Source organism: Hippichthys cyanospilos, chromosome 11 (genome assembly GCF_059441005.1).
Source record: "Hippichthys cyanospilos isolate Australia breed blue-spotted pipefish chromosome 11, RoL_Hcya_1.0, whole genome shotgun sequence".
NCBI lineage: Eukaryota > Metazoa > Chordata > Actinopteri > Syngnathiformes > Syngnathidae > Hippichthys > Hippichthys cyanospilos.
Genome location: NC_142379.1, coordinates 18,493,373 through 18,518,489, shown reverse-complemented (window position 1 = coordinate 18,518,489; position 25,117 = coordinate 18,493,373). Strand labels below are relative to the sequence as shown.

The 25,117-nt window shown below is 39.4% G+C and overlaps 1 protein-coding gene across 2 annotated transcripts in view; it reads right to left on the bottom strand.

The window, feature by feature from the left end:
- Positions 1-25,117, bottom strand: part of LOC148416255 (cilia- and flagella-associated protein 337-like) — a 35,875-nt gene that overhangs the window by 4,123 nt on the left and 6,635 nt on the right. The window contains exons 5-17 of one of the 2 annotated variants that reach the window (XM_088428454.1): positions 23,729-23,812; positions 23,458-23,550; positions 23,168-23,339; positions 17,709-17,876; positions 16,267-16,415; positions 15,391-15,624; positions 12,848-13,012; positions 12,374-12,489; positions 10,712-10,842; positions 6,253-6,348; positions 5,935-6,012; positions 3,276-3,466; positions 691-888 (exon numbers count right to left, since the gene is read on the bottom strand). In XM_088428454.1, the coding sequence (XP_088284580.1) occupies positions 691-888; positions 3,276-3,466; positions 5,935-6,012; positions 6,253-6,348; positions 10,712-10,842; positions 12,374-12,489; positions 12,848-13,012; positions 15,391-15,624; positions 16,267-16,415; positions 17,709-17,876; positions 23,168-23,339; positions 23,458-23,550; positions 23,729-23,812 (1,875 nt within the window). The other variant, XM_088428455.1, reaches the window with a different exon arrangement.

Below are 25,117 nucleotides of genomic sequence, written 5' to 3'. Positions count from 1 at the left end.
CACAATTAACAACCATGTCCACTGTGTTGCATTATCATGCTTTTGATGACTCTGAAATCTGAATGTTGCTTCTCATTTATAACTGCGTGCCTTACAACTTTAGAAGACGGTTTCATTAAAATGTGTCGAGGTTTGCCTAAATGTATTCTGTCACATGCACTACAAGTGAAAAGATGTATTGCTGAGGTTGACTCAGCAAAAAGAGTCTTTAAATAGGGAATTAAAACACATCAATCTTGCATTTCCTGGCCAAGAGCCAATCAGAGAAAGAATAAAAATCAGTCTGCATTCATTGGTTACTTGAAACGCATACCAGAATGCTCTTATGATAATGCTCTACTTATTATTATTGTTATATCTTATTTCTCCACTCCTTGGTGGTGCTGTAAAGTGACTATTGTCACATTGACTGTAGGCCGATTGCAGTTGAATTATATTTCAGGAAGCAAAAAGAGGCATGGCGGGCTGACATACATCTGACGTGATGTCATCCCTACAATTACAACGATGGAAGAAAATTGTAATTCTGACATTTTAATTTGCCATTTTTTTTTCTTTTTTGGTGCCCACCTCTGTTTGTTAACCACATTTAGGCTATTAAAAAAAAAAAAACTAATAAAATGATGCAAATTTTGTGCTCTGTAAAGTTTGCCAGCCCCGCTTGACTTCCTGTATAGAAGAATGTGTTACCTGCCCAAAAAAGCCAATGGTTTCTCCTGGGAGATAGCTGAGGACCACACGACAGTCTGAGGATGCTGACAGAAGAAGCAGCTGATCTCCATGGAAACCTGTATGCAGGTGAGTGACCCCATCCTGGTGTGGGCGGAAACTGTGTATCAATTCCGGAGGCTCCGTCACCAATTTGTCGTCCGACTCCAGGCAGTAACGCTGAGGAAGGAAGGTAGTTCAGTGTATAGAGGAGCTCAAAGATTTGCGCCTCATGCAAATACATGTATTGTAATTCTCATGAGTACAAGTCGATCTCGCTTATAGGTCGACCCGCTCCTTTTTTTTTTTACTTCATTTGGGCGATTTTACAAAAACGCAATTAAGTCTACTCCTGACTTTAGTGGTTACGTAGATAGTGGCTGTCCAATTATAACACATGGTTTGTGTCGCTAATATGACAAAATTAAGATACTTTTAAACGCATTTCTTCATCATATATTGAATAACAAACTGTTGCGGTTACAGGGGGGGAGGGTGTGGGGTGGAAACAAGACAAGTGTGAGGCAATGTGTGTGCGCAAATGCTGTAACTAATGTTGCAACAATAAAATGATGTGAAGTTTCAATTTGTGGAAAAGCCCTAAAAGTCATCTTCACTATCTGAAACGCCAAATAGCTCCTTTTATTTACCACCCAGACGTCCTCTCCTATTTCCTCGTCAATTGTTCAAACATCCTCGTTACTGTTCCACGGGTAGTCATCTTCAGACTCATTCAATTTGTTTAAAATGGAGGTATTTGGAGATGATTTGCTGATCATCTGACTTGGGATGTTCTTTACCCAAGTAACGACTTTTGTGAGATGAGAGCGTGGAACGTTGCACTTCGCTGTTTTTCCGCCCACCTACCGACATGCAAGGGCAAATGACATAAGTCAAGCCATGTTTTCCTTTTCATCATGCATCAAAATCCACCTGAAAAAATTATCCACAAAGCCTCGTTGTTGACAAAAAAGGCCATCAGGCGACTCTTGACGAAAGTGCATTTTTGTGATATTCTATGCAAATGCTCTAAAATAGATACTATATGGAATTATGGGTATATATAATCATTTTAATCCTTGTAAATAATGACCTGTGTTGTGAAAGGGGCCATTGTGCCATGTTAAACAGTAATGTATTATATAAATAAGCAAAAGGTTATTTTGCCATCAAAAACAAGATTTTCACTGTTTTTGTTCAAGTTTTATGGAAGGTCTGTTGAGATGTTTCAGATGCTACTAAAAAACGTTTTGTGTCAAAGTCACTGTAGTGCAGAAAACACATCTTCACAAAAAAAGCGATTTTTTCCTTTTATCCAAAGTCGCTTGGTGTCACTCAAATGACCTATTTTCAAAGAGTGATTACTAAAGAACGGAATAAGGTAGAGTCTTACTTGCTTTTTCTAGGTAAAGAATGGAATCCATTTTTTCATATGGTACCATCAATGTCTGCATAGTCAAACAGTACAATATAATGTTCTGTTAAGCTTGAAAAATGTGTCAAAATGCTCGAAATGGGCTGGCCTTTTCAGAGAACACTGAAAGTTAAGAAAAGCATCGTTGCCTAGTGCTTTTACTGCACCTATTGTGACGAGCACAAACTAATGAATAATGTTTTATTGAGATGCAACTGTTGATCTGCACTGCACTGCGTCTTGAGAGCACAGTGCACACGCTGAAGCCATCCAGCTGATCCCAAAGCACACTTTGCCGTGGGACAGGATTTGAATCAGAGCGTAGCGCTTGCCCAACATATTTAGCCCTGCTGCACACATTTCCATAAATTAAACTTGGAGTAAAATGAGCTTCAGACATCTGAATTGAAACCCATTTATGAAAAAAAAAAAACACAAATATTTCAGGACAGAATATTTTGGTTAATAATACTTGCCTGTGATGTGAGACACTAATTCTTTTGGCAAGAAAAGTTAACCTTTGACTGTGTGTGTTACTACTATTCTACTGTTCAATGTATTGGGGATCTTATTTTTAGTTTATGATGTTTAGGAGCTGTTTGTTCGCCTTCTCTTTCCAGTCTTGTCTGATTAGCGTTACCTGGCCTGTCAGTTTTCTTTCTTCATGTTCGTCCTACTTTTATGTGAGCCAACAAAATCTTGGCCAGTAATTTTTGATATTAGCCAAATGCCTCCTATGAGAGTGATTAGTCTGTGTGTTTACATCACGAGATTCCCTTTGATCTAGTCAGAAATGTTGTCGGAAATGTTTTACTCCTGGATGGCGATTTTTGACCAATTTCCATTCCATGCCGTGTTTGGCTTTGTGTGCAGTATCCTTCATACCCTTCCTGAATAATCAACTTTTGTGATAATTAGAACAAAACGTACCTAGTGCCAGATGCATCAGAAACTGATTTTGAATCAGGTTTAAAGACAAAAACAAAATGTTTATCTAGTAGCAACTTTAGTGTAACATGAAAAATCATGTTCCATTTCTGATGCTTGGATTTCTGTGAAATTGCAATTAGGTCTATTTCTATTTTATTTGTATATGTCCCAAAGCAGTTACAAATGAATATTTAAATGAAAGAATCAGCATAATTTTTTTCACCTCTATGTTCCATGTCTTGATTGTGCCCATCCTATCTGCTGTTACTAAAAGCTTTCCACAGGGGCTGACAGTCATGACAATAGAACCCAGCTGTGTCTTGTGAGCCGTGAACTGTCCCAGGAGACGGCTGTGGTCTGTGTTCCACAGCCTGACCAGCCAGGAACTGCCACATGACACCAAGTTGGCACCACCTAATGTAAATACAAAGATGCAGAAATAATTACAATGTTAGAACTATACGGAGCTGGTCAGCACTGACAGACTTTCCGTAAGCTCATTTTTCCGGGCGACCGACGAATGACAGGAATGCTCAAAAAAATAAATAAATAAAATGGTGAATAAAAATGTCGGGATTACAATTTTCATCCGTCGTAACCGTCGGTATAGGCATTATGTTAGATGTCTGTCGGATGTCCGTCACGCAACTTTTTGCTTATCCATCCATCCATCCATCCATCCATCCATCTTCTACCACTGTATTCCAGGGTCGGGTCCCGGAGGCACCAGCTTGAGCAGGGAAGCCCAGACTTCCCTCTCCCCAGCCACTTCATCCAGCTCAAAAGGGAGGATCTACAGGCGTTTCTAGGCCAGCCGAGAGACATAGTCCCTCCAGCGTGTCCTGGGTTGTATCCGGGGCCTCCTCCTTGTGGGCCATCCCCCTCACCAGGGAGGCATCTGAAGATGCCTGAACCACTTCAACTGGCTCCTCTCAATGAGGAGGAGCAACGGCACGACACTGAGCCCCTCCCAAATGACCGAGTTCCCCACACTATCCCTAAGAGAGAACCCGGACATCCTGCGGAGGAAACTCATTTCGGCCACTTGCATCCAGGATCTCATTCTTTCAGTCAAAACCCACAGCTCAGGACCATAGGTGAGGGCAGCAACGTAAATCGATGTAAAACTTTCTTCACCACAACAGACTGATACAGCAACCGCAACACAGCAGACGCTGCACCGATCCGCCTGTCAATCTCCCGTTCCATCCTACCATCACTCCTGAACAAGATCCCAAGATACTTAGACCATGGTTTTGGATTTGGAGGTGCTGATTTTCATCCCAGCCGCTTCACACTCGGCTGTGAATTGATCCAGTAAGAGTTGGCGGTCACAATGTGAGGAAGCCAACAGCACCACATCATCTGCAAATAGCAAAGATGAAATGCTGAGAAATTCTGCCCATAAAAGTAATGAACAGAGTCGTGAAAAAGGCAGCCTTGACGGAGTCCGGAAATGCGGACCAAACTCTGACATCGGTCATACACGGATCAAACTGCCCGTATCAGGGTGTCCGGTACCCGAGTCCGGTACGCGATGTTGCAGAAGCATATCAGGTACGGCAGCCCTCCAACATCCAGAGCTTTCAGGAACTCTGGGCAGAGCTCATCCACCCGTGGGGCCTTGCCACCAAGGAGTTTTTGCTGCATCTTTATTTTACAAACTGCAATCAGCATGTAGTCAATGTGACAATAGTCACTTTAAAGCACCACCAAGCAGTGGAGAAATACATTCAGATGAGTGAATAGGCTGGATTGGTCCAACTCACTACTTGTAACTTCTCATTTGTCATTTACAGCTATAACACAGCTGACTTTACCAGAGATGTATTTGTAGTTGCTCCCTTGCTCAGTCCTGATTTCATAAACCAAAATTCATACTGTACACAACCACCAAACTGACCAAAAGTTAAAGTAATGTTTAGAATTATTTGTTAAAAGATATTTGTGTTGTTTTGCTGTTTCAATATGTTTTACATAAAGAATCTGCTTGCTGATAAGAACATTCTGGGATGAGTTTTCCACTGCAAGGCAGTCTCTCTTTCAAGTAACCAATGGGTGCAGAACAAATTTGCAATCTTTCGCTGATCGGCTCTTGGCCAGGAAATGCAAGATGAAGTTTTTTTAATTCCCAAATCATCTACGTTTTTTTCATAAATTCAAGTTCAGCAACAATTTGTTTTACTTGTAGTGTATGTGAAAGATAAAATCTATAGTGTATTATAGCCTATGGTTAAACCCCTTAGCTGGCTTTGTTTTTGGAATAATTTTATATTACAGTGTTGTATTTCAATTCTAGTGTATTTGTAGAACTACAGAAATTGTGTTACCTTTAAGTGTAAGAACAAAAACAAATGAAGTAGCATGAGTACAGTGTCATGAGTGCTGACAGAAGGACACCAAGGCCTGACGAATGACGGACCAGAAAAAAAAAAGTCAAACGTCACCCTCTAGTGGTGGGGAAAGGTTCTGCAAAAATACACTGACGGACCAACAATTACAATTTCGTCTGGCTTGAAAAAAAATGACAGACTGATGATGACGCAAAGGGGATGGGGCTCTGACGAATGTTGGACCATAAAAAAAAAAATGTTGCCCACTTCAGGAACTATTCATGAAGAATCCAACATTAGCAGTAGTGGTAATGGCGGTAGACGTAGTAGTAGAAGTGGTAATAATAGTGGTGCTGGTGGTGGTGGTGGCAGTAAACATGCCCAGTTTTATATATATATATATATATATTTTATATATATATATATATATTTTATATATATATATATATATATATATATATATATACACAGTGAAGAAATGCACTTTGATTCAAGCCATGCAAAACCCGAATGATGGCAGTAGGATTAGGTGCCCTTTGTTCCCTTTACCTTTTGCGATTTGCGCAGATGTACGACCTTGCAAAAATGACAATGTAGTGATGCTGTCATAGGTATGCTCCATTTGATCTGGGAGAAAGAATGCGAAGAAAAGATACAAAATGATTTGGGGGAACACAAGCAACAAAGGTAGATATTACTCTTACAAATGCTAAAATGTTTCTGATATTTATCCATTCAAATTTCTAGGCCACCCCTCTGTTTTGCTACATTTCGAGAATATCTCAAATTTATCTGGAGCTCTTTTGTAATAACACCTGAGCAAGTGAAAGTGGTGGGGGTGGTTTGAGTGTGCTCATGAGACTTAGCTGTTACTGAATTCTTCATGTTTAGCCGGCAGCTGCAGCTTCCTCAGAGCTTTTTCTGTGTCGTTGTTCCACACTATAATCTCTCCATCGCGGCTTCCTGCACATTTTATTTTGGGGCAAAAATAGACAGCCTATTAAACATTTCTTCAATCATCATCAGAGAAGGAAAATGTTTTTAATTGAATATAAGAGTACACAACTTCAGAGAAACATCTCAACATCTGTCTCCAGCTACGTTATTGTGTGTGCTCACAAATAAAGCAATAATCTCATCATTTTACACGTGGTTAATGGAGGTGGGTACAAGGAGAGAGGGATTGTCAAAGACAGCGGCTGGCCTGCATTATTCATGAATCCCAAATCCATTTTCTGTATTACCATTCCAATTGTGTCAGGAGGGTAGATGTGTGTGTGTGCATGTGTGTTTAAGATCAGTATTATATATATATATATATATATATATATATATATATATATATATATATATATATATATATATATATATATATATATATATATATATATATATATGTGTGTGTGTGTGCGCGTGCGCGTGCGTGTGTGTGTGTGTTAATGTCATTTCATTTTATATTAAATTGAAAATTTTCATGAATCTTAAATAACACAATGCATTTGACCAATATATATTTTTTTAAAGTAATAATTTTCAAATTTGTCAAATTGTTTTTTGTTGAAATCATCAAAGGTAAAACAGTATTTTAATTTATAATGCTGTTTTGACTAAATAAGTGGCAGCAACCTTTTGAGGGGAAATTGACCTAATTTGTTGCACAGGGGTGTGCAATTTGCTATTTTTATTTTCTAAACTTCAGAATAGCTAAACAGTAACAAATATACTTGTTGTCAAATTGATTATGTTGCTGAATAAAAAGTTCACTTTTGTTTGGCTTAGATGATTTTTTTGTTTATTTTGTTTCTGCAAACATTTGCAATGGGGGTCCTTGGAAAATTTGCTTTCTAAAAGGGGTTCCTGACTCCAAAAAGTTTGAGAATCCCTGCTTCAGTAGGGAATGGTTCATCGTCATCACATATTTTTTGTTGCTGTTCACAGTCAAGTGCTTTGTCCCTATTATAGGGAATAACATTGTAATGTGCTTTCCAATCATTGTTTTTAGTTTTATTTTATTACTATGACCTGGCTTTAATGATTAGCTTCGAGAAATAATGTGGTTTGCCTGTGTTTTGACTGGGCTGTGCCCAGTGGACTTCTGCATAATGCCACAAAAGTGAAACATTTCCAAAGTTGCTAAAACAAAGAAATGGTCTGGTTGGGTGAGGAAAATGAGTTCATACTTCAGTATTCATGAAACAGATTATTTGCATTCATCAGACAAGCTGCCAAATTCTCTATAGGTGTGCCAATGTAGTGAGGAGTCTTCACTCAGTGACAACAGATTGGAAAAACATAAGCAAATAAGAACCTCCAACCACAGATTCCACTGATAGTTAAAAAAAAAAACATCAAAATGAATCCAGAGATACTGCAATACTTTTCCAATCATGACACAAATGTGATAACAAGAAAGCACTGAGGGGAAACCAAAAGGAATTTGGGGGCAAAGTTTCCAAACTTAGTTAAGAATCTGAATCAAGATTTTGTTCCAGCAAAAACCATTAATTACTTCCAAACCCTTTTCCCTGCAGAGATGAGAACAACTACTCTTATCTTAGTTTCCCCCCGTACCCCTAACTTTATCTTTTTCTTTACTTATCTCAGGAGGTATTGCATCTCGGAAGGCCAGAGCAGGTGTACAAAATATGCCTGCACTCCACAAGAACGGGAAGTGAAGCCTCAAGTGATACAATTCGAGATGTTCTCCCACTTATGTTTTTAACCCTCGTGGAATTATGTTACAAATTATGGAATTTGCTTTGATTTTTTTTTTTTTAATATTGCATACAGTAGATTGTCAAAACATGACGACTTTCCTCATGCCACACTGCCTTCCCTTTTAAATGTTTGCAAACAAGACGTTGAGAGGTACACCCTATAGGCATCAAATTTAGCTCATCTACTGCCATTCAAAATTGGAAATTTTCTCAATTTTGGAAATAGGGAAAACCACATGTTTCATCATGCATTTCCCCCCATTTTTATATTAATCCTTTCAACGACAATTTGTGAACAGGCCGCAATAGAATTTTCAACTTATGACATTTGCAAGCCTTTCAGTGACTTTGATGAAGTCTTCAAAAGTCATAATACTCATTATGACAATAAATATTCTGATCTTGATTATGTAATATACGGCGTAGTTACTTTTGCTATTATTGCATGTTTACAGTTTTTGTACATAATGCCCCCCCCCCCCCAAAAAAAAAAAATGTATACTGTATATGTATTGGTAGGGCTGATGCCACTGAACATTTTGAAGGATTGAAAGAAAATATATATTCTTATTTGACGATGTTATGACCCTTTCAAAGTCAGGGTGGGTGACAAATTAATAAGGCCAGGCTAGTGAAAAATCCCTGGACACCCTGGGGTTGAACTGCATCGACTGGCTGCCACTAACAATACTGTGGGCAGCACTATTGAGATAAATGAAATACTAGCATTCTAACAAAAGTTCTGAACAATCAAGAGAGAGGTTGTCTTCAAGAGGCGTAAATAAAAATGAATGTATATTTGTAATTGAAGCAAATAATGTACACGATAGAGACCAGTGTCTCTGTGGAGTCATTGTCACTGTATCCAAATGATGTCATTTAAGATAAGTGTGGTGGTTCAGTTCTACTCATAACCGTATTGTTGTGTGCAAGCTATTGTGTGACAGCTTGTGCCCATCAGGCACCCAAAATAATGCCTGTCTGTTTAATCATGCATGCAGACACTCTTGAAAGAAACTATATGTAGAGAATGACTTCTTTCATAACAAACACACTTCATTTCATCAGCGCATAATTGCTCCTTGTTATTTCACTTAAGTGCTTTTCGCTGAATTATTTTCATTTCTAAACCGTCTTTCTCTCTTTTCATCTCCCAGTTCCTCTCTGTAATGCCCACCCCCACAGACCCATTATTAATTCAAGTCATTAAAGTTTAACTTATAAAGAAAAGAGAAAGATGATACATAGTTAGACAAGCACTTTAATGACAATTCACACTTTTAAATGAAAGTCTACTTTGGGCAACTAACTTGTGAGGAAGTTATGTCGCTACTTTATTATATTAATGCCAATAGATTGCGGCACTTACATTCATCGTGAGCAACAGACCATGACCAATGTTGGATCTCACCTCGAGAACCGCAATTAGAATGTCAAGAATATAATTGTGACACACAATAGAGTAATAAACAAAGAATCCTTCATTAAGTGTGTTTGGCTTATTTTACCACACAACCACAAAAGTTCCATTGCTTCTATTGACGACGATATTGTGAGCAGTGTTGGGAGTAATGCTTTCAAAAGTAATGTAATTACTGTATTCCATAACTTTTTGCTGCAATGCATTACACACACAAAAATTGTCATATTTATATTTACAAATGAGAGTAACGCAATACATTCTTAACCTGAAAGTGGTCGGATTTTTTCCCCCAAATTTGCCCAAAACACCTTGAGATCTGAGGAGAAAAGTCCAGGGTAAAATGTTTACTTTCTGCAAATAGTACCTACAACTGCAGAGATAAGTGTGGTATCAGCAGACGACAGGCTGAATATGTTGAATGCGTACACAAGATGGACATATGCCCCTTTACTTTCAGTTAATCAGAGATAAAGACAAGAAGAATATACTGTCATAGTTAGGTGCCCTTTGTGTGCAACACCTAAAAAGCTGTCCACTTCACCAAATAGCACCAGTAAGTTGACAAACTATTTAAAGTGGTGCAATAGTAACATGACGTTAGCAAAGAAAACGCGCAGAAGATTGAGAGTGGGGGATAAAGCAAAGCAGGCAAAATAATCATTATCTCGCTCAGGGATGCCACTTCAACCTCGAGAGGGTTACCTGACTCGTGGTGGAGTATGGCGTACGTAGAAGATATGCTGTTGCTTTCCACGATGGATTTGTCTGCATTTCGAAACCTTGTCAACTAGCAATAATTGACAAGGTAAGCTAACACTAATTTTCACTGTCCAATTGCAATTTGCACTCCCCTAATAGATACAATACAATACAATACTGGTGAAATGATTTGTGCTGTTTTTAGGCTTAAGCCAACCTTCCACTGGATGTATGATGAGCGTAATGAGCTATATTTAGAATGGCAAATCCATATTCCACTTATGTTGGTCAGTAATATCGAAGTAATGCAATAGTAGTGAAATGCCTTTCATTTCAAACATAGTAATATTGTAATGTAACAAAGTACTTAGAAATGACAGTAATAAGTAATAAATCATGCTGTAACGTTTTCAAGTAATGTGCCCAATACTGATTATGTGCCAAAGACATTTTCTAAGGGGAAAAAAAATACAGCGCACGCACACACCTGTGACTAGAGTCCGCGGAGGTTGGAAGGCAGCACAGAGCATTTCCGCGCGTTGATGAACACCGCCCTTCCACTCAGATGGGTCAACGTGAAACTTAGAGAAGGAATGCTGGTGGAATACTGTCAACATCCTACATTGGGAGACAGCAAGGGGGCCGGTGAGGAGCAGACTAAGAACACACTTCAAAAACTAATAATGGTTGAACTGCCATCGGGTGGGATGTGGATGTTACGCAAAAAAATAGGCTTACCTTGCAGAAATACATTCTTCTAAAACAAGGTATTGTGTGTTATTCCATTGTGTATTGCCAATCATCATGGTCACATAGTTGCTCCAAACACAGGGTGACCAGATTTTCAAAAATAAAAAACAAGTTCCCTCAAAATGAAAAATGCAGTTCGTTGTCACCTGGAAGTGTCTATAACAAATTTAATTGCGAGTAAATCTGGTGGCCGGGGGTTGTGTCATTACTTTGACTAATGCTAAATAATATTTTGGTGGGCAGTTCAAAGGTGCTAATTAGGTCGATGATCCATTATCCAATCTTTTTTTGCTGGGTCCAGGTGTTGTAGTAACATTCGTATCCTTGCCACGACAATTTGAGTTGACGTGTGGCTGTTCTGATTTTGGTTTCTCAAATAAATAGGAAAATGTCTCCACGCAGTCCCAGCAATGTGCTTACGAATGAGTCATTGCTGTTTGATACAATGAATCATTATTTCTGTTGACGTTTGAGATGTCTTACTGTGTGAGTGGTCATTGAATGAATCTCCAATCAACTGCATGAGCGAGTACAGTACTCGCTTTCATTTGCTTCTGACTGCAGCTGTCAATCAATGAATGTGAGCACTTTTTTCCCCCAAATCTTGTTCATAAAACTAAATTTCAGTTGGAACAAAATAGCTCGCTGTCCTACATTGGACATTGGACCACTAGAAAGCTTCCTCTTTGTTTTTGCATGTTCTCAGTGGGTGTTTTCAGCATACTTCAACTTCTTTCCACATTCTAAAAACATGCATAGTAGTTACATTGGACACTCTATATCAAAAGTCACAAACGCGGTGCCTACGGGCACCAAGTGGACCCAAGTGGACCCCACTTGAGTAGCCGGCAGGCCTGTTCTGCAAATACCTTACAAGTGATATAACATTGTGATTTGACTATTGTGAGGAATCATTAACACGAATGGCATCTTCACATAAAACAATGTAACATTAATGATACCATCATGACCAAACCTGTCATTTCAGATGTGCGTATCAAACTGGTACCCCTTTGTATTGCTCAGATCCCTGAATTGTCTTTAGGTGTGTTTGTAAGATGTTTGTTTGTTATTGTGTGAGAGTATAGGTTTGTTTATCCTTGAATGTTTTTTTGTCGGTTGGCTGGCAACAAGTTGAGGGTGTACCCCGCCTCTGGCCCAATGACAGCTGGGATGGGCCCCAGCACGCCCACGATCCTTATGAGGATAGGCAGCAAAGATGATAGATGGATGGACTAGTACGGTACCTGTGCTCCATTTTCACAGTCCACCATGTACAATATGGAGTCAAAAACAATCATTGTTTGATAAGCTTAGACCCTTGTGAAAGGTGGATGTTTTTAGCATCACAAACACTACTACTGTGTAAACAAATGGTGCAAATGACCCTCCCAAATACCTCTCCCAACCCATCACCAGAAGGCTTGTCCTCAGCAGTAACATGTGCGAGATGGCCACAGCCTTGCCCTGGGCGACATTCATTCTGTGGAGGCAGCGGCCATTGAAGTCCCACACCTAAAAAAGGCATGAGATGAGGAATCTGAAAACACTTTTGTTTCTCCCGTTTAGCCTTTAAAGCAATCTGACTGCATAACCATGGCATTTTTTTTTTAAAGAAATCTGGATGTTGACTGAAAGAGGCATTAACAATGTAGCGTTGAAGTATATATTATTAATTTATACATGCATAATTATCACTACCATCAAGGAATTGTTTGTGCTTTTCCTCAGTGCTGGGCTGTTTTGAAAAACCCAGTGCATAATGGGTCAGATCCACATCAATATATGTAAATGTTTTTGATTGAAGGTAGCACATAAAATCCTTAAATAGTTTCGAGGCAGTGTAAGATTTTGTATACGCATGTTCACTCACTTTAACCTCTCCATCACTGCCTGCAGTGAGTAGCCGAGTCTGCGTGCCATCCAAAGCCATGGTGGAGATCTCGGCATTTCCATGGCAACGGTAGATTTGCTTAACCTTTTGGCCTGTGTCAGCCAGCCAGCAGATCACAGAGGAGTCTGTGTCGCTGCTTATTACCTGCAGCGAGTGAGAGAAAGTCAGAGGATATCAATCATTGAAAGCAGTTTGCTCTGTGCTATGTGGCGAGAAGTAATGACTTTTAATGATTGCGGTAGCCAATACGAAATGAAGATTTTTAATGATTCTGACATATCGTGCATGCTGCAGACCTATTGCCGTGCAAGGCCAGGGGTAAATTATGAAAGTAATGTTGCAGCCGAATGCAATGTATGAAAATAGATAGTGAATCTCTAAAAAACCCCAAAATATATCAAAGTGACAAAAGGATTATTCTTCCTCTTGTTCTTCTGTTGTCCTTTTTAATCATCTTTCAGATTAAAAGAGAAAACACATTTCCTTTACAATAACTTGTTCTATGTGCCTCATTAGGCTGAACACTGCATTTGAATATTTTTATGTGTTTTGGAAAATGACAGTCAAGTGAAAATGACAGCGCAATATCAAAGGGCTCAGATAATGAACTCCCTGAGTTTGGTCAAGTGACGTTTGCAAGCTGAGCCGTGACTTGTCCTTACCTGAATCCTAAGCAACTGCAATGTCATTTGAAATTGCATAAATGGATGGATTAACAATTGGCCAGGGGACAGCCATCTTTTGCCGACACTGTTACTAGCGACTTCTGTTATTTTATCGCTGAAAACACTTTTATCAGACACCTATCCATCCTGTTTCTTAACCACTTGTCCTCACAAGGTTAGTGGGCATTCTGGAGCCTATCACAGCTGTCTTCGGCCAGTAGGCAGAGTACAGCGTGAACTGGTTTTAAGCCTATCCAGATGTCCACTTTCTGTCACTGAATCAATCAGCAACTTATTTCACACATGTGGTGAGTGGTCACTTCTACTCGTAAGATGCAGTGCTCATCTGGGCATTGCTTGTAAAAAAAAAGAATGTTTGCCTGTTGTTTCTTGACAACAGACTGACGGTTTGGTCCTCCTCATTTTTTTCAATGCTTGTCAAAATCCTATCACGGGCCGGAGTAAAACCACCTTGTGGCCCGATTCTGGCCCCGGGCTGTAATTTTGAAACGCCTGGGTGAGAACAACCTCTCAAAGAATGAATTGCATTGTTTGCATTGACCATAATCTCAGTATTGTGAATCGTGACTCACGGAGGTTGTTAGGTTTTCAGTTCGCAACATTTTTTTTCCTAATGGGTTTGACGTTGTTGGTAGTTCTCACAATGTGATACAGAGTAGTACTCACCGATGCATGAGAAAATTAATACACATTTTCTTAGCAATTAAATAAAAAAATACAAAGTAGAACATCTCGCAGACTTATTGATACGTCCGTATGCCGCACACTGAAGAATTTTCAAGTGTCAAAAACGCCGCAAACAAATCAATGCATTCAAGTTAGGCACGCCGAGCAAGGGGAAACAACAGATGGCAATCGGAGGCTTCGCTTGGCTACGGTGAGTCTATGGCAATGTTAGTTCATTAAAATATGAGTCGACAGAGATGTAGAAGATTTAACAGAATCAAAATACTTTGTTGAGATTTGTGGGAGCACACAGAATGTATTATTGTCAAGAAAGTGTTTGACCTTCCTTTTAAGACAAAAGCAGGATTAAAAGGATTCCAAAGAGATTTTACAGTACCTAAAAATTTATCCAACTTACACTGAATTTAACGCCATATTACTTATTCATCTTGTTTCGATAGCAGTCAGTCCGTCCATCCGTTCAGCTAACATTTGTCGTTCAGTAAGCGTTTCAGTTCATCAATCGATTTATTGAACAATCGTGACGGTCAGTCACCCCGTCCATGCATCGAATTGTTAGTCAGTCGGTCCATCAACACGTCAAGCCGGTCAATCCTGACGTCCACGCAACAGTGTGTTTGTCAGTCTCTGCATCCGCCCATCAGTCAGTCAATCTATCTACTCATCAGTCTGTCAGTCAGCCTGTCCTTCAATCAAGTTAGTCAGTCCATAAGTCAGTTGCTAAGTTATACAGCCGTTCAGTCTGTCCATCATTCTGTCGGTCCTACTGATGTGTGTTTCACCTTACACTATAAATCTTTCACGTGGAATACTATACTTCGATAAGTCTGCCAATCAAGCAATCCACCAGCGGGCCGTTTAGTCTGTCAGCCAATCGGTTTAACAGTCAAGTTGAAAGGATTCTCCCTCCATGTGTTTGTCAGAATGTCATTTTTTTTTCCATATATCATTGATTAGTCAGTTAAGCGATCTGGCCGTCTATGATTCTTCTTCAATTGAGCAATCGCTTTCTGCAGGATACTGTACAGTTTATACTGTAGTTACCAAGTTTACACTCAGTTACCATATATGATTCATCAGCTTGCTTACAAATGAAGAGCATCTGGCCATCCAAAAATGTTTTCTTTTCACTGCACAAAGAACCCTCACCTGTCTGAAAAGACTGTTATAAAGCACGCAGGTGACAGGGTGGTCGTGACTGCCGGTCCTCATCTTCTCCTTCATACGATCCAATAAGACAAGAACGCTATTGAAGGTGAGCAGCAGGAGTTGGCGCTCTTCGATCAGGAGCAGGCGTGTGTGCACATCTTCCCGTGTCGCCGGAAAAACGCCACCGAGGCGGTCAATACGGCGCTGGCTTGAAACATCCCATAAACAGAGAACCTGAATAAAGAAAATGGATGCTGAGAGTTTATATTAGAGTGCAAGGTTGAATACATTTACACAAACAAAATGTAATATTATTTTGACAGTAATCTGAAAATAATCAGAGTAACAAAAAATGACCAAAGATGGATGACCGCTCTACCCTAGTTTCAGCACTGCATGCCTCAGAGTGCCGCCTAATGAGAAGTCTGCCATATTGGTTTACGGCACCAAGCAAGATGAATGTCTCTGGTGCAGGAACACTTCCAGAGGAAAGTGTGGTAAAGCTTTCAAAGCTTCTTGCAGTGGCAGATGGTGTTTAAGAAGAAGGCAGATGGAACATAAATCACCTCTAAAATATTTATTCCCCTCAGAAAATCCAAAAGAGAAGGCAAACATGCACAGAGCTGCAACAGGAGGGAGAAAGAGCACCAACAACATCATTTGTGCAACAGAAAGTAAGCAGACTTGGAAGAAAATGTGGTCATAATTTTAATAAATGGAGGCAGCAGTGTGAAACAAATCTTCCTTTTCCTCTGCAGTAAAGTATCAAAATTAATAATACAATGATTCTCAGTAGTCATTTTTCTTTACTGCACAGATGCACACATGCACGTACGCATGATACACACACACACACACACAAACACACACTTCTACCTTATCTCTGGAGTAGCTTAGCAGTTGTTTTTTCTTCTGCAGGAAGCAAACAGCCATAACCGGGGAAATGTGGCCAGTGAGTATGTGCACTGGCTGGGAGGTCGTGTTTGAGTTCCACAACAGAACTTGATGATCCACACCTGCAGTGGCTACAAACAATACTATATACAGTAGTTTCTATTGACACATTGTTAAGGGATTGTCTGCAGAACTGGACACAGAATACACCTTTCTTCTTTGTCAAATGGCATTACCCAACTTGATGTTTATGTTGATCCAGCTGGCCCATAATTATGGAGAGAGATACGTCTCAAAATTATTCACCCAAATAGATTTATGATTTTCTCGGGTGTGTCAGATCCGCAAATATATCTGTGATTTTCATGTTTGTTAATGTATGTAAGCATTCATCATGACTTACCATTTGTAAATGTTCAATTCTGTTTGTGAGGTGTCACATCACCTTTCTGGATCGGTGAGCAGTGAGCACACCCCTTTATTTTTGAGACAAACACCACGCTGTTGCAAGATATTCAGACACTCGGGTTCTCAGATATTTACATGTGTTATGCAATGTTTAGTATAAAGTATTAAGAGAGTTTTATTCAGGATTTGAATGAATAAATTGCTTGCACAGAGTTGAGGAAAGCATTCTGAGATGCCTTTCCGAGGTGAAGGCTTTCAAGTAACCAGTGGGCACATCACAAGGTGATGTCGCTGATTGTCTTTTAGCCAGGAAATGCAAGATAGAACGTGATTGCAGGTATTGTGTTTTGTCATAAGTTTCCCTACCTTAATTGAATGACTGAAATGAATGGAAGCCTTTGATGGTACCTATGCTCTTGTTTTAGGATGGCTGGAGGTTTTATTTAGCTGACCAATGAGTACAGTTTAGATAAACGTCCAAAATCAGAAGGCCAACACCGACAGAATTGGGGACCACGGACTGGCATGACTGTAAATAGTAGACCTGCAAAATAATGTAAAATGCTCACCTCTGCAAATATGTTTGTGGATATGAAAAATGTATAATCGATAATACTTACGTGTATCTCTAAAACATGTGAAAATTGCTAATGTACTGAATTTGTGCTAATAATTTTGAGACAAATCTCAGCGCATACATAATGAATGCAAGAACAAAGCATTCAGTCGAAATCTTTTAACACTTGTTCTTTTACTGCATACCTTTCAGAGACAGATTTGTGAACGAAACCATATGGCATGTCAGTACACATAAATCATAAGCAAACAGTTCAACATTTTTTCCCACGCTAAAATTTTAGTAGTGGTGGAACAGATGGTGATAGATTATAAGGCCTTATGAGACCAAATTATGTCATAATGTTTTGTAGCTTAAATACAAAATAGAGAGTAAACATATCCGAGGCTGCAGATGAGCTTATAGTTAAGGCCCCTTATCACACTAATAATTGACTTACCAATCAGCTTAAGTTCATGGTGATAGTCTATGTCCTGGACTCCTCTTTTTGTCAAGAAAGAAGTCACCCGTAGACTCTTGTTATCTTTCTCCTTCCAGCCAATCACTATGCTGCTTTGTGGCCTGGTGCTGCACGACACAAAGGCCTCCAATGAGTCCAGGTAAAGTACTGCGAGATGTAAGAAAATAAAAACGGTGATCAACCTTTTTGTAGTGATGTAACCCCTGTGAAATATGTTTTCAGCCAAGTACCCCTTAATCAGTGCAAAGCATTTTGAGTATATAAAAAAAAAACATGCCATCATTAGAAACTTTCAAACCTGATTTGTATTGTTAACAAAACAAATATCCAGATAAATCCTGTTTTGGATCATAGAAGAGATCTGATACAAAAAAGAAATAACTTAATTATTAATAAATCTTTATATACAAAAAGTAATCAATATAAAGTTTTAGACCTGTTTTCAAAAATAAATTATTATCAATGAATATTTGTCCACAGAAAAAATATTAAAGCGTCCTCTTTTGGGATTACATTACAAATCTGTTACAAAAATAAATCCTTAACTTAATTATTCATGTTCCAAAATATTGGTCCACAAAAAAATCAACATAAAGTGTCAGAACTGTTTAAAAAAATACTTAGAAATAAATTTGTGTCCACAGAAAAACATTCAACTTTAAAGTGTCCTCCTTTGGGATCATAGTAGAGATCTGTTCACAGAAATAAATCATTTCAGGACGATAAACAATGTGGTCGAACTGGAGTCCTTAGCACGAGACTCTGAATATGATTCAACGAACCGAATTAGCCATAAATTATTCGATGCAAAATGCCAACATCTCCATGCTAGCAGCTGTTTTGCTCATGGATTCAAGAATGGCATCCAGTTTGCGGTTCAGGTCACTCGCAGCATGATAATACATTTTTTAATTTTACGTTTTGTCAAACAGTTGAGAGCCTGGCTGACCAATTCCATGGTTAGAATTAAAGGACAAAAATTGTTAGGACAGAAGATCGCACAGGACAAAGAGCAGCAAGCATTAAGATAAGTGGAAGGGAGGAAGAGGAAAACACGTCCGCCTCCAACGACAGCCAAACAGAAAAAATGGCCTACAAAGCACAATTGCCCCTAATATTTTAATGTTTTATGAAAACTAGAAAATGAACGATTGATGTCAGTGGTAAGTCTATTTCTTGCTTTTGTACTTCCTTCACCCTGTCTTCCTCCTTTCCCTCTTGCTTTTTCGCCTCAACATTTTCTTCCTCGCCCCTCACTAATTCTCACTCTCCTCACTCTTCCTGTTCCCTACGTTGTCCTCTACATCAAGTATCTGTGGTTTATTTATAGTGCTAATTGCAAAGTAAAGTAATTATCTGCTGCAACAGTGTAGTGTGACAGTCGGCAGACCAGTGTAAACAGTAGCCACAAATGTATATAATATGCAAGGAGTGTGTTGTAACTGTGTGTAAAGCAATGACTTGTGTTCAGATTTTGCAGTGTCGCAGCAGTGTTATGTTTATAGTTTAGGAAACTCTGTGGGTGGTTTTGGGATAGTTGTTAATTGTTTTAGAAATTGTGCTAAAAGAATCACTGTTTGAGGTTAAGCATTCAGAAAAAAAAACAACATACAAAATACATATTAGATTAAAAAAAAAACAACATTGCCATCAGGTGGGCCACTGCTCTCTATGCGTGACCCTCACCTCCCTTTTACACCTGTTGATGTCATGAATATTACCATGCCTACAAAACGTATGCAGAAGCCATTTTTTTTAAATACAGTATTTGCTTTGAGAACTCTTACTACTAATTTTACATTCATCAGAATGAGAGCTGCTTCAATTGAGGCTCAGGGATTTTTTTTTTTTTTAAGTATTTTATTTTTAAAATTTTCCAGATAACAGGTGAACAGAGTATGCACTGTCACTGAAAGGAATAGAAAATACATAAGCAATGAGCAAAATTAAAATAAATAAATAAAAAAAAGAAACAACAAAAGATACAGCAAAAACACCAACTATGGAGCTGCCAAGTAAAAGAAATGGGTTGTACTTGGGTATAGTATAATTTTACCACCGGGGCATTAAGCCAAATATAAGTTGCAAGCATAGCACACCACAGACAATGTAAGCAAGTATCATTGTTTAAGGTGGTCGATGAATGGGCCCCAAATGTCCAAGAATTTAGCTTGTGCATTGATTCAGTGAAAGTGTATCTTTTCCAACTGAATAACATTAATCATTTTGTTGAGCCAATTCCTGAAGCATGGAGGTTTTGGGGATTTCCAGTCCAAAAGGAATCATCTTTTTTGCTGCCACCAAGCCAAGCATCAATAGTTGTCATAATGCCGACGAGCGGCTGAGAGCATACGCTGAATAACCAAAGAGGGCCAGTTCCGGGTCAGGGGTTATCTTGTTGCCATATGATGCACTAAACCAATAGAATATTTCCAATACATTATGTAGTTTCAGCTTTGAAAAATGTAAGCGGTGAATGACTTTAAATTGAATGAGTTTGTGTCTAGCATGAATTGAGCATTTGTGAATGCCATTCAAAGCCATTCCAGGTATCTTCGGAAACCTCCAGTTGTAGCTCATTTGACCGAATTTCTCTGAGGTGATATGTGGATGAAGTGGGAGAAAACTGTTGAACAAATCGGAATATCAGGTGTCTAGAATCTGGGGGGTCAGCAAAAGATCATAGAAAGGACAAGTCTTAGGCATATTTTCAAAGTTTGGGACTGCGCCTTTGGCGTAATGTCTAATTTGGAGATATGTAAAATGATGGGGGTTGGGTAGTTCAAATTTAGTCTTCAGTTGTTCGAATGAGGCAAAACACTTGTCTATATAGAGGTCTTTGAGGGTCGCAAGTCCACACTGCTTCCAATCTGCAAATACTTTATCTTTCATAGATGTTGGGATGGAATGGTTATAGCAGATGGGAGTATGTACGGACAAGGCTCTGGGAATGATTTTAACTGCAACAAATTGAATGTAAAACATTCTCCCTGTGGTTCGTGCAAGACGACACTGTGCCCATTGCTTTTCTTCAGACTGGATACTTCAACTTGCTCCATGTTTCAAAAACACCCAATTTACCTAATACGCACTGACCACAAATCCACCATAGAGGGAAACATCATCACCAGCAGAGAATAAACCCTATTTCATTTGCTCACTGGTATTACAGAAAAAGTAATGGACCTTGCGTCATCATCCATCTCAATTAAGACATTGATTGAGAACATCTGAATTAGAATCCGACACTTCCATCAGAGACAGCTCTGCTGACAAATAACATTGGGAAGCACAAGTGGAATGTGACAGTCGCGGGTCAGAGGTTATTTCTAAAAATATTTACAACTGATTATTTTCATTCATCATAGCATTTCTCTTCCACTCTGAGAATTAAAATATGCATAGGCTATTCCGAGTGAGACGTGCGAGTCTCACTGATTAATGACTTCTTCTCTCTTTGAATGACACATACAAATCATGAGATCTTTGTGATCCAAAACAGCTGCTTCAGCCTGATTAAGCGCATGTCGTTTTACATTAAATTCTTGGAGTTCGGAATCGAAAGAGGAAAAGCAAGAGATTAAATCAAGCCTCTTGTTCAGAGGGCAATTTATAACGAACGCTGGGGCTCAGCGTTCATTGGTGTGCATTAGGGCATTTCTCAGCTACAAACTCAATACTTCCTCCGAGACTACTTCCATGCCCTCCTGGGTGTATGGCAATCCCAATTTCTTCCTAATTTCCTCGCAATTGAGCCCCTCTGCACCCCACCCCGCTCAATCTGGTGGCCCAGCCATAGCTAATGGTAAGACTCCCACTGGTACCGCCGGGCGGGCAACTTCAAAAAGAACAGCGCCAGCACCCAGAGGTATGCAAACACACACTCTCCACTGAGGCTCACACAAACACAACTCCCCCTTGGTTTTACACACTCGCAATCCACACACTGCCAGGAAAATCGCAATTAGCCGCCGCTTTCAATGTATCGGCATTGTCGCTTTTGTTTCCCCTTTAATTGCTTTCCCCCTTTGTTTTCCCATTGGTTGCACTTATTTATGAGTTTATTATTCTTCCTCCCCCTCGTCAGGATTCCTTGCTCTCAGCCAAGTTAGTATCGGAACGATGCAACTGCTGACTCATTATTAAACAGCCCAGTGACTCTAAAGGAGTCATGGAGCTGAATGATGCAAGCGATCAATGATACAATAAAATGACCTCTTTGTCACCCGGGATGAACTGAAGTGGAAGAGTCTCGGGAGGAAAGGCCCCCCAGCTCAAAATTCATGCCAGCAGTCAAACGTCTGGCTGAGGAAGTTGATGACTCAGGACTCACCCCAACCACCCCTGCTGCATTTGCCGTTATTGTAGTAATGCAGAATAAATGAGCGTCACTTTTGACACTGTTGGGCAGGGGTAAAAGTGAAAACAGAGTCTGAATGCTTATGTCAATGCAGCATTTCATCTTTTGTTTGTCTTTTTTTTACTCCAGATGTTTTGAAGGATAAACTGTAAGTTATTATTCAGCTATGCTAAGGGGCAAACTGTGGAGTTTCTTGAGGGGAAAACAAGAATATTAATGATTTACACGTAAGACCAAAACATAACAAAAACAAGTGAATGAAGATTTGTTTTTTTGTATTGTAGGTATACAACATTTGCTGCATGTTGAGGATTCACAGTGTTGTGCTGCTTTGTCCCCCCGCACCATCATCTCAGTCAGTAGAATTAAGCAAAATGAAATTTTTATATCTCATTTTGTAAGTTTAATTACTGAGGTACCGTTGACGAGTGTGGACCTTGCATGCTTTCTGCGGCATTTGTACCGTGTTTTGTACAAAATCCCCCCCCCAAAATAGGTCATTTTGGAAACGACAAACTCAAGAATCTTATACAAAACAACAGATAAAAGTTGAGTCAAATCAACTCAAATATCCTTCTTTGACCCATAACTGAATTATTTCGGAGCGTAAATTTATGCAGCAGACCATCTCTGAGAACACAATATGTCAATACAAGGGGAAGACGCAGCCTGCTTAGACCAATTTTTAATGCCTGGACCTATAACAAAATACTAATACACATACACATTCGTGTGAGATGTGTGCATGAGAGCTAGAAGCAGTTGAAATCAATTATTATCTCATCTCATGTGTGCTGCATGAAATACAATATTAAAAACCACTAGTCATAATATCATAAATCTGCCTTTAACTGGGTACATGAGTATCAGCATTTAGGCAAAGAGATCAGGTAATTCCTTTAAGTGAATTGTATTCTACATAGCTGCATATTATTAGTCAGTAAAAAATATGGACCAAAATCTTAACGAATGTTTCCTGTCTTTGCTGAATGGAAGTCATGAAAAAGTCAGGACATGTGTAGACTCCTTACACCTGTACAATGTGACCTTTTTTGATGCCAATGTGTGCTTGTTCTACCTTTTCTCACCCAGGCCGGCTTGTGCGCATGGTGTTGAACAATGTAGCAGCAGTGATGTTTTCCTTTCATCACATCATCCCATTGGATGATGACCGCAGAATCAGAGTCTGTCCACGGACTATGTCGCTCAAATAAATAGATCTGGGCTGATGTGAAATATAAACCGCTGACCTGGTAAAATACACACATAAATGCACATTTTGTGAGCCTTGCAGCAATTACACAATGTGCATTCTTTCTTTTAGATTCTTTCTGAGAGTGTTCCTCAGGTTTTCCAATGGTGTGTCACCTGTCCACCAATGTCCCCTATAGCAAGGATAGCCTGATCTGGCTTTGAGACATCTGACCAATAGTCAAGACACCATGGAGTAAACCTTAAACCCTGAAAAAGAGAAAGGCAAACCATTAAAATACATTTGAAACGAGGGGGCGCGGTACGCTACACAAATATTAAGCCATTTCCAATTTCATTTTTGTTATATCAAGGATGGTTTGTGACGCTAGAGGAAAAGATTTAGTAGAAGAAAAATGTTTTCAGATAAAGCTTCAGAGCTTTTTACCTGGACTTTATATTTGCAGCTGAAGTCTTTGTTAGAGAGTATGTCATAGAAACACACTTCCTTGCTTGTAAATGACACTGCTATCTGCGGGGCACGGAGAGGAAAGAAAATGAAAAGTCACAGCGAGACAATACATCAAGATGACAGAATAATCAAGAAATTAACTCAGTGCCATCGATAGCTATAAACATCAAAGATGCATAATTACTTGACTGTCAGAGAATAGGTTGACAGCTATAAAGTCAACTATTTTAATTGGGCTAGCAGCAATTGAGTGAAACAATTGTATGCCATACTTTACAATGTGCAGACTGGTATTTAAAAACAAACACAGACACAATGCTCTGTGAAAAAAAACTAGGGTGAGTTTCCGTCAGATTTACAATCATAATGACTAATCGGTGATTATCATGGCCAAAAAAGTAATTAATTTTTGGGACATTTATTAATTTAAGGGCAGCACGATGGCACACATGTCTGTCTCACAGGTTTAATTCCAACTCATTCCAGCCTTCCTGCGTGGCGCTTGTATGCTCTGCCCCTGTGGGTTTTCTGCGGACACTCCGGTCTCCTCCCACATTGTAAAAACATGCACGATAGGTATATTGGACCCTCCACTTAGGTGGGATTGTGTGAATGGTTGTTCGTCTCTGTGTGCCCTGCCAACTCTGTCCCCCGCCTACTGTCCGAAGGCGGCTGGGATATGCACCGGCAAGCCTGCGAGACTGGTTAGAATAACCGGCTCAAGAAAATGGATGGATGGAGGGATATATTCATGAATACGGTGTTAGAAATATCACTAAACAAAATTAGACAATTATTCATAGATGGCCAGCTTGTGTTCTTTGTAGTTGGTGCTGCACTTGATGAGAAAAACAAAAGAAAACTTACATTTTGAAACTTAGATTTTTAATCAAGTATGGTTGTCTTGTTATTGCAAATAAAAAGTTGGATTCTACAGAGCAGGGGTGCCCTAGGCATTGATTGCGCTCAACCGGTGAACTCCCAAGGTAGACTGTGGTCAACCGAATGACATTGCACTACATGGGAAAGAAAAAAAAAAAGAGCCTTCCATCAAAAAACAACTCCACATTGTTTACATTTGGAGCTGCTCATTCTCTCTGGGAGCAAAAGATTATCAACGAGACACTTGTTGCCACCATGGTCCCAGGAAGAACTTCAAAATAAAAGCATACATTTAAAAAAACAAGGTTATTCGTGATTACTTGTACAGTTTACTTTGAAACATTGACTGGCCTTCAAACAATGTTTGGCTGGTTTAATATAATGGAGTCGATTGACAGGCAGTGCGTTCTCCTAGTGTATTGTACATCATAGGTCACAGGTGTGGAATTCCAGTCCTCGAGGGCTAGTATTCTGCATGTTTTC